This window comes from Phytophthora infestans, genomic scaffold, assembly GCF_000142945.1.
Source record: "Phytophthora infestans T30-4 supercont1.50 genomic scaffold, whole genome shotgun sequence".
In the NCBI taxonomy this organism is placed as follows: domain Eukaryota; phylum Oomycota; class Peronosporomycetes; order Peronosporales; family Peronosporaceae; genus Phytophthora; species Phytophthora infestans.
In genome coordinates, this window is record NW_003303709.1 from 664,597 (window position 1) to 675,241 (window position 10,645).

Here is a 10,645-nt window from a genome sequence, read left to right on the forward strand (position 1 = left end):
GATACCAAACAAGCTTAAGCAGCTACAGATTCGCTCTGACTCTGTGTACGTCATCTTGTCACTGTACTACCTCGAAATAAGGCTAGTAAGACTAACATTGGAGCACAGATACATCTACTAGACCTTGCTGCCAGAGGGTCACTCGGGGACGACGGCGATTGAATTTTTAGCCTGGATCGCTCGACCTAAAGAGCTTTATGAAAAAGCGAGAGTCATACGACATACTTCCCGAGGTGTACCAGTTGGCACGACTCCGACGTGGCACTCGTTTCAACGCGCTTCAAAATGGTCGCCGTCGTCACCTGTTCGCTTCGCGTCCGACGACACGATGGCCCACCGACACGGCACTACCAACGCAAAAAACGAATTCCCATATTTTGTTGAAGAAGTTTTTTTTTAAGCATCGCAGCAACAGTCACAACTTAAAGCGATGATGACGCAATGTGTATATCGCTTTGCTAAATGAAAGATCTTCTTGAAATCTACAAAAGAGGCGATTGGCAAGTGGGTTTTTCGCAGGCTGAAGTTGACGTTAATCATTTCTATGCTGCTATAATAATTACACATGCTCATCACGAATGGTGGTCAATGAAATGGGTGCCTTTGAGACTCAGTTACCAATTTGCGTCATCCAGACCAAGACCAACAAAACTTGAGAGAAAAGCATAAGAGAATGATGTACAAGCCACACACACCCATGGAGCTCGGCGACGCCGTGCTGGGTCAGATCACCCTGGCGCTTGTGTTTGTGTTCGACCACATGATTCCCGCAGTGCACAAAATCGTCAGCTGGGATACAGACGACGTTGATCTGGGCCCGATCATCCCGGTATGAAGATCATCTAGTGAATCAATAACGCGGATGCGATATTCTAAGATGTTTTTATCCATGCAGGAATGGAGAGGCACTATTTGGCCGATCACAAGCAAGAGCATGATGCCCACGACGACCGAAAAGGCCTAGCTATTGAGTCGCTACTGCTGTTGCGCAGCAACCTTCAGCTTCCTACCCCGATTGTGGCGAGCAGTGCAAACTAGTTATAACGGTTGCATACTCTTTTTTAAATTATGAACAGGAAACATGCTTCTTAAAGTATCCAATCACTAATATCGGTACTACTTCGTAATACGTACAGTACGGTATCACAGTACAGTTCGGCAGCATGTGCGTCAATTACACACATGGCTGTACTGACAAAGTTGTGCGGCTACAGAAGGCCAAACACTTGTATAAGCAACCAGAGTGTACAAATCTTTTAACCAGGCCAAACGATTACTCACTCCGAGAGAGCGCCATCGCTGTAGTAATTCCGAATTCAGTTTTTTGGGCCCCGCAGAATCGCCTGAATTTTTCAGAATCTGGAAACCCGGCATCAGGCATTTCCCACGAAAACGCTAGTAGTACGACATGGAACATTACGCTGGCAGTTTTTTTACTTTCCGTAATTTACCTGCGAGACCAGTCCTGGAACGTTCTTTCGAGGCAGCTGGACGCAACCTTGAGAATTAGTTCGGACCAGCGCGACGTGGCGTCTCATCATTGGTTGAAAATCATTGTCACGCGCTTTCTTTTCCGCTTAAGTACGCCAGAAATTCTCCCTCCTTCTTCCTCATTCCAGAACTCGCCGTCTCGAGAAAAGATGGTCAAGCTTGTTTGTGCGATCGTTGGTGTGGCTGGAAGCGCTTTCCCTGTGGACATCGACGCGAGCCAGCTGGTGGGAGACTTGAAGAAGGCGATCAAGGCGGAGAATGCAATGACTTTCACGGGCGACGCCAAGGACCTTCAGCTCTTCCTGGCAAAGAAAGACGGCGCCTGGCTGAAGTCGAAGGATCCTGCCGTGATTGCTATGCGGAGTGGTGTTATTCCCGAGAAAGTAAAGGCACTGCTGGACGTGGAAATGGATCCAGCAGACGAGATTGGTGACTTGTTTGGTGATGCTTCGACGAAGAGGACGATCCACGTGCTGGTGGTGGTTCCGGAGCAAGGGTCCTCGGTTCCAACAGTCTCTCAAGACGGTGTATTCGACCACTGCATTAATCCATTCTTCTTACAATTCCGGACAGTTGACAAAGTTGGTGATTGGCTCGAGTTTTCGTCGTTGCTGCCGCTAACGAGACGTCAGAAGCTCTACATTCGCTCTTCGTACCAAGTGATCGCCAACCATGCGCTGTTCAATCCAAATGTGGGCATGGTCAAGTATGCTGTCGTCACGGGCACGCCTGGGGTTGGAAAGTCGGTGTTCGTCTACTATGTCCTGTGGAGATTGATCAAGGAGAAGAAGCGCGTGCTGCTTTTCGACAACAATGGGCTCTTTTACTTCGATGGATCGACGATGCTGATCTGTCTGGCGTTGCCAAGCAAGTTTAATGAACAGTTTTGGTCGCCTGATCTGTGGTGCCTTGTTGATTCGATGGACCCAACAAGTATCCCTGGGCTTCCCTACCGGCTATGCTCAGTTCTTCTCGCAAGCACACCGCGACGAGACTGCATCGGTGAGTTCAAGAAGCAGCCTCCTACTGCCGATGTTTTCTACATGCCACTGTGGTCGAAAGAAGAACTGGCGACAATTGCTCCCATGTATCCACATGCAGCAGCTGTGTGGGAGAATCGATTTGATTGCTTGCGTGGTGTACCTCGCCTGGTGTTGCAAGACATTGAAACTGACCCACAAGCTTTGCTGATGTCCGCATGCAGCAGTTGTTCTCTCGATGATTGCATTGTGTTGGTGTCTATATACTCTGAGATCAACTCGAAGACCAAGAGCGTTCAGACTTTGATTCACATTCTCAGCCAAGAACCGTATCGAAAATACGAAGTCGTCTATGCATCAGATTTGGCGATGCAATTGATTGTTCGAACAAAGTGGCAACATGACCGCGCGAAGCTGCAAAGCCTTCTCGGTTCGTCAGATGGAAACCCGCTAGCACAATCACTGTGTGGATACATCTTTGAGTTTTATTCTATGGATCGGCTGGAGCAGGGTGGGACTTTCGTGTATCGAGAGCTGTTTTCTGGAAAGAGGAAACGCACTCCAGCTGATGGTACAATCGATATTCCACGGTCATCGCAGCCTCGGCAAGTAGCGGAGCGTGTGGAAGTCGGTCAACATGCAAAGCAGCTATACGTGCCTGGGACATCGAACTATACTGCTATTGATGCGTGGATGCCGCAGTTCGGTGGATTCCAGATGACTGTGGGAAAAACGCATGACATCAAGGGCGGGGCGGCGGATGATTTGGCGAAACTGGGTCAGAACGGCAATCGACTCTTCTTTTTGCTTCCACCACTCTACTACAAAACTTTCACCAAGAAGACTCCTCAAACCATCAAACAGTATGCAATCCTTGTTCCGTATCCCGAGGTGCGTAATGAATTGAGTGCTTCAACGCTTCAATGACATCAGCTTCTCTTTTCATGGCCTACCAAGATATTACCAAAATATTACTTCGTGATCTATTCGTCATCAGAATAACACTCAATTAATTTTCATCCTGATAAAAAAAAGTTAGTTATATACTAAGATGACGTACTCACCTGAACAATACCTCGCTAACAAAGAACATAAAAAAGGCAGCACAGAAGCGCTACTACCAGCGCACACGCGACGCTCGCTTGTCATATCAAAAGAGCTACGACGATAAGAATAGAGACCAAATTCGAGCTCGCAAGCGAAGCCCAAAACCGAACTTATTGATGACAAAACAACGAAACCGAGCTTAATGAATGAATTAATTATTTTTCTCAAATAAAAAGTCAATCCCAATATAGTCAATGACAATGGCTTAAAACCTCCAAAAAGGTATAACCCAAATATTTGAATTAATTAATTTCAGAATCTTTTGTAATCACTAAGATATAAAGTCGATCCTGATACATGATCAAAATATTATAAAGTCATATCTACGAAGAAGAATATAGCCAAGCATATATAGGCAACATGTTTGCATACGAGCTCGAAGGATTAAAGAGATTAAATATTCAAGCTATCAAATGGGGTAGTAGCTACCGTGTTAAGGTGCGTGGTAGAACGGGTAAGATGGTTTATGTAAGCAACGTTTCGCGCCCAATCAACCAGAGATTGGTAGCTAAGCAGTACAATGCTTCGACTGAAACCCTTGAGAAACACTTGTCGCCTGACTACAAGGCTGATCCTAAGTACCGTTTTTACAATGGTAATCACATGGAATCACACCTATATGAGGGTGTTGAGGCTACTGATTTCTACGATAAGCTCGAGAACGTTCTTTCGACTCAGGCAAGTGCGTTCAAGGTAAATGTTGCTCTCGGGTACGAACTTGTGAGCAAGACTGATCCTGATGACACTCGCTACTTCTATCCGAATCTCGCTAACACTTATGTGTTCAATAAGCCTGTCGCTATCAACAGCAAGGCTGATATTCGAAAGAAGGTCATTTCGGAAATTCGGTCTATGGAGTTGGCTGACAAGCTGAACTATCCCAGCTCGGGATATAAGCTTAAGGCGATCACTGCATTCAAGATTTTCGTCTACCATCGCGACCATGCTCTTGGGGATAGCGACGCTGTTATTCCTAAGATTATCCGCGAAAACAAGCATGTAATCAACTTCCCTAAGACCAACAACAAGTGCGTCTTCCACTGTATCGCCTGGCATACATTCCAGAGCCCTAAGAAGGATCCTCGCAGAATTCAGGCTCAGGTGAAGGAGGTATTCAAGCGCTACTGCTCTTTCAAGGGGGTGAAGTATACGTTGAGTCTATTTAGAAGTTTCAAGCCTATTGACCTACTACAACTCGATGAAGTTGAGGACTGCTTCCAACTCGGTATTAACGTATATAGCATGGATGTAGCTTCCGGAAATGTAGAATGCATTCGTAGATCGGACAAGGGGTATGAAGCTATGGATATTTTATCGTTCGAGAATCATGCTCTTTACATCAAGAACATTGACATGCTTCAGGCTAAGTATCAATGCCCTAAGTGTGCAATGGTTTTCGTCAGCGCTGAAAGAGTAAAAAATCACAAAAAGAATCAATGTGAGCTCGTGAATATCGAAAGCTTCCCAGCTGAGCCAACTATCTACAAACCAGCTCAGAACGTAATACGATCACTGCTTACGAAGTATTCAATCAAGAATACTGACCAGTACATCGATCACTTCATCGTTTATGACTTTGAGGCCATTCTTAAGCCTACCGCGACTCAACACGGGGAGAATACTGTCTTCACGAACGAACACATTCCTGTGTCGGTATCAGTAGCTGATAGTTTAGCTGAGGGGGTGCGTTGCTTTGTAAATGACGATCCAAAGATGCTACTTACGGAAATGTTCAATTACATTGGTGATGTATCGGCTAAGATTCAGCAGTACAATGTCAATAAATATATGTCGCTTCTACAAAAAATCATCAATGCACATGGTCTGACAGGTATGGAAGTCCCAGGCGCTAATTCTGATAAAAAGTACAAGATGTCTGATGTGGAGAGTTGAATTGAAGAGGGAAAGTATGCCAGCTTCTTTGACTTTCACCGCAGTCTTGGTTTTGGTAAGCAAAGGTCTGATTATGGGAAACTGAAACAGCAGCTTGACCAGGTACCAGTATTCGGCTTCAATTGTGGTCGATATGATATTTGGATTAAGAAAGATTTGTTTGCCGTAATTGGTACCGACAACGTCAAATCTGTCATCAAGAACCCCAGCTACATGTGCATTGCTACATCGGACATGAAAATGCTTGATATCACTAACTATGTACCAGCTGGTACCAGCTACGACAAGTATCTTACAACATATCTCGGTGGCTGCAAATGCGATGACAAAATTAGATGTGTCTGTGGTCTTGGTAAGGGTCTTTTCCCTTACGAGTACATCACCGCGTTCAATGCACTAAAGCAGACTACTATCCCACCTAAGTCAGCTTTTGATAGTAAGCTCCGTGGAACGAGCATCACGAGCGATGACTACGAACGAGTGAAGTTCGTGTGGGATTACCACGAGATGAAATCGATCAAAGACCTACTGATCTGGTACAATAATCTCGACGTAGTCCCTTTCACCAAAGCTATCAAGGCTCAGCGAGAGCTATTTAAGCGCTTCGATCTGGATATGTTTGCGGATGGAGTGTCCCTACCTGGTCTTTCAGAGAAGGTTATGTATCAGACCTGCTTCAATAATCTCCAATATCCGGATAAGAAACCTGCTGACGCATTCCGATTTCCAGCGAAGCGCATGGCTGGCTACAAGAGTCAGGTTGCTAAGGCAAAACGAAAATTTGGTATGACGCTCGAGCACGTGAATACATTGCTGCAAAAGCAAAAGTATCTGTGTGGTCTATGCTATTGTCAGCTGACTGCTGATACCGCTTCCGCTGATAGAATCAATAACAATCTTGGGCACACTGATGGGAATATCTTAATCAGCTGCATTTCATGCAACACCGCTCGAAAAGATATGTCTCTTAGGGGGTTCAGATACAAGACACTGCTTGATTTTAACGCAGACAGATTGGTGTTTTCGATTGACAAGGAGGAATCTGAGATTTACGGGAAAATGAAACATTGCTGGTGGACCATCAATTATATTCAGCAGGTATGCTAAGCGAAACGAGACGAAGATTCGTGGAGCTAAGATCTGCAAGAAAATTATCGGATACGACGCTAACGCTCTATACCTATGGGCCCTTGGTAATGAGATGCCATGCGGTCGATTGACTACGGTTGAAGCGTATGATGGTATCATCGATGACATCAAAGCAGACAAAGTATTCGGCTTTCTTGAATGTGATATTCGAACACCAGAATACCTTAAACAGTACTTTGGTGAGATGACTCCAATTTTCAAGAATGTACTGATCGACTGTACGAATGAGAGCGTCATTGGTAAGCACATGTTCGAACACAATGAGGCGCGCAAGCAAAGCCGAGCAAAACCAGCTCGCACGTTATTTGGTAGCTACTTTGGTGAAAAGATTCTCATATACGCACCTTTGCTGAAGTGGTATCTCTCTCATGGTTTGGAGATCACCGAGACTTACAGCTTCATAAAAGCGAGCTCCCATAAAGCTTTTGCTCCATTTATGGAGGCTGTATCAAACGCCCGGCGAGAGGGTGATGTTGATAAGTCTAAGGCTATGATTGCCGAGATGATGAAACTGGTAGGCAATAGTGCTTTTGGTCGATCTGGCATGGATATGAGCAAGCACAAAGAGGTTAAGTATGAGTCGAGTGACAAAGCTATTAAGAACAAGATCGAACACTTTACGTTCCATGGTCTCGAGGAGCTTAATGATGCGTGTGAGATCACGATGAAGAAGCGCCGACTCAATAATAAGAACCCAGTCCATTTGTCGATTGCTATCTATCAGCTTGCTAAGCTACGCATGCTTCAGTTTTACTATGACTGCATAAATTTCTACTTCGATCGCTCTGACTTCCAGTATCAGGAGATGGACACTGATTCGGCTTATATCGCTTTCAGCTGTGATAATCCATTTCAAGACTGTATTAAGCCTGAGCTACGAACCCACTTCAAGGAGCAATAAATACGATTGGTTCCTACGTGACTACAACATTGAGCTAGCTAAGTTTGATCGCCGTACGCCTGGTTTGTTCAAAGATGAATGGTCAGGTGATGCTATGGTCTCACTATCGAGCAAGAACTATATTTGCTACCTACCCGATGAGACATACAAAGTAAAGGTTTCAGCGAAGGGTATTAAACAGGGAAGTGGTCGAAACAATGGTGTTCGTAATCCTGATGGGTTTGAGACTGTCGTACGGGATCGCATCATGCTACAAGGTACAAAAAGGGGTTCAGACTATCGAAAGAAACCAAGTCTATCATCACCTATACTCAAACCAAAACAGCGCTTAACTACTACTATGACAAACGTCGAGTACTTGATGATGGTATCACGACTGAACCACTTGTAATTTAAGCAGCTAACCACTGGGAATTTCTTTAATGTAAATATAGATCATGGACGCGCTATTAAAGAAACTCTACTATGACCCAAAAACGGTTTTATAGGAGCTCAAGCTCTGTATCAGAAAGCAAAGGAGTTGAATCCTAAGATAACTTTCAAAATAGTAAAGGATTGGTATGGGAGTCAGCCCGATATTCAACGATTTCAGGAGCAAAAGAAGAGATTCAATGGTTTCAAAATAGCTTCGCATAACCCCAACTCGTGGCAAATTGATCTTGCGTTTTGAAAGAAACGGCCAATTTTGACTGCTATCAACATCAACTCAAGGCTGGGGTACGCAAAGCTCTTACGAAAATAGACGGCAGCAATTGTGTTAGAAGCGCTTAAAGCGTTTGTTCGTCTCCACAAAGTGGATATCCTAACAAGTGATAATGGTAGTGAGTTCATGAACTTACAGGCCCAAGAGCTCTTCAAATCCAAGACAATTGAGCACTACAACAATGAGCCAGGTGATCATGGAACTATGGGAAAAATTGAACGATTCAACAGAACGCTGAAACAGAGACTAACTAAAATGTCCCCCAAGAGAATTACGCAAAAGCTTATCACTGATGTTATTGAAAACTACAATACCACGTTTCACCGTTCGATTGGTATGACTCCAAATGAGGCAAAAGGCAAAGTAATGAATGCAGATCTGAGTCATAATCAGGTGGAAGCCGATAGAATTGAGAAGGAGTTTGACGTCGGATCAAGCGTATTGTACCGTCTCAAAAAGCAGACGTTTGATAAAGAAGCTGCTCGATGGAGCAAAGCAGTCTATAAAATCGCTGGAATTGATGGCTACCGAGTCCAAATCCGTTCAAAAATGGTCATACCCTCTACTAGGCGCCAAACGATCTTAAAATATTCAACACAGAGACTACAGATGCTGTTATTAATCGTGGCGATATTCTTGAAGCTGAGAAGATCTTGGATCATAAGACGACACGGTCTGGGAAGTACAAATATCTGATCAAATGGCTTGGTAATGAGCCTGATTCCTGGGAACCTCAAGATAATCTCCAATTGATAAATAAGAATCGGAAGTCGATGCTAGAAAAAGAGTACTGGGCAAAAAAACACACAAATGAGTCATAATTAGCTTTGTGTAAAAATATATATTAGAGCAATCCTCTGTAAGCTTTGACTCATTTATAGTATATTTACTATTTTTAATTAGATTATTGAAATTTCTGACTTGATATATATATAAACCCTTATTATAAATATGTGCCCCAACTGTTTAAAAAATCAACGTGAGCTTGCTACGCTACGTCGAAAGCTGTGGGTCATGCAAGAGGTGAGTAGAGTCAAGAATGAGTTGATAAATCTCGATGCATCAGCAAACTTTCGTAAAACAGTAGTAAATCGAAAGTATCGACATGAGTTGGAAGCAATATTTGGAGTTCCATTCCATTGCATTAAGGATCGCTATCTAAATCTTCTAAATGAGCGGAATAGTATCTGTCATAACTATCAAACCATTTAGACATGACTCAGTTATGCCGAGTTTGTGGTAAGGGAATTTAACACTACTCATTTTTTTATGATTCGTTTGATATAGCAATAAAATGTTTCCTTCTTTTACATCGCTCGCTCCGAGAGAGCAAAAACGGCGGGAGCTTCTTGAAAGAGCTCAGCGCCGCGTTCGACAATCCAACACTAAGCGTCAGATGTATGCAGGAACGTCATGGGCAAGTGATATCACGAATGGGGTTACTACAGTCACAAAGAAATCAACAGAATCAACTCAGACCGACTCATCCGAGTCTGCTGAGTCATTAAAAAAAACACTGATTGATGGATACTCCCAAACAAACCCTGAGGTCTCAACACCCCGCTTCGCCTCACGTCTGAGCGACAGCTCAACTCCAAATGTTCGCCCTGTGATGATCGATGTTGGAGTTGATAGCGGCGTGCAGATGGTAGATAGCTCAATTAATACTGATCGTGTCAATCAAACTGATAGAAATATTCAAGCGAGACCTCAAACATCTGATGTTGGTATCGATAACACACAGCAAACAGCTGATGTTGGAATCGACAATGCTCCAAAAATGTTAGATGCTGAAACAAACATGAAAAGCATGAAAAACATGGATACCGAAGATCAAGTGGAGGCGCGATCAAGGATTAAGAAATTGTTTACCGCCAATCCTAATTGGGTAGCGCTTCGAACTAAGCCAATTAAGCGTAAAACCGATAAGGATGACAATAGATATTTTCTTGGTGAAAAGGGGTCATTAATTGCAGCCAAAACGGGTAGAAAGAGTAAGACTTATTAATCGATTGACTGGGTGGCTACAGAGGAGAAGATTAGGGACATCTGGTATGATGGCGAAAGTAAATCAATCGATGAGAGCAGTTATATGAGACTTGAAGACCCTCTTTATCACGTTTCACTGACGAGAAAACGAAAAATCGCCGATTTAAGTGAAGGTGATGATGCATTCCGTTCAAGACAACGTCTTGAAGACAGCTTCGAGTTTGACACATCGACGTCAACCTCATTAGATCAAGTTGATAGTAGGAATCGATTGCTTTGGTCTATTTTTAAGAATAAAGCAGTGCTTGAGTCGGCTGGTTTGAAAAAGAAAATCATTCCTATCCTCAAGAGCATGAGTAAAACATCTCAGGTGGATAGAACTGGATGCGTGTGGATTGATGGTTCATCAATTAGTGTATTTGGTATTGATAG

The 10,645-nt window shown here is 43.7% G+C and overlaps 1 protein-coding gene and 1 pseudogene across 1 annotated transcript; both read left to right on the top strand.

Annotated features, from left to right (window-relative positions):
- Window positions 1-1,640: 1,640 nt before the first annotated feature.
- On the top strand, window positions 1,641-3,398 carry PITG_17176 (Crinkler (CRN) family protein; the record flags this gene model as incomplete). The annotated part of the gene is made up of 1 exon (XM_002897023.1): window positions 1,641-3,398. The coding sequence occupies one exon, from the start codon at window positions 1,641-1,643 to the stop codon at window positions 3,396-3,398; it is 1,758 nt and encodes a 585-aa protein (XP_002897069.1).
- An 831-nt stretch (window positions 3,399-4,229) lies between these two features.
- PITG_23342 lies at window positions 4,230-7,911 on the top strand (annotated as a pseudogene; the record flags this gene model as incomplete).
- Between the last annotated feature and the right edge of the window lie 2,734 nt (window positions 7,912-10,645).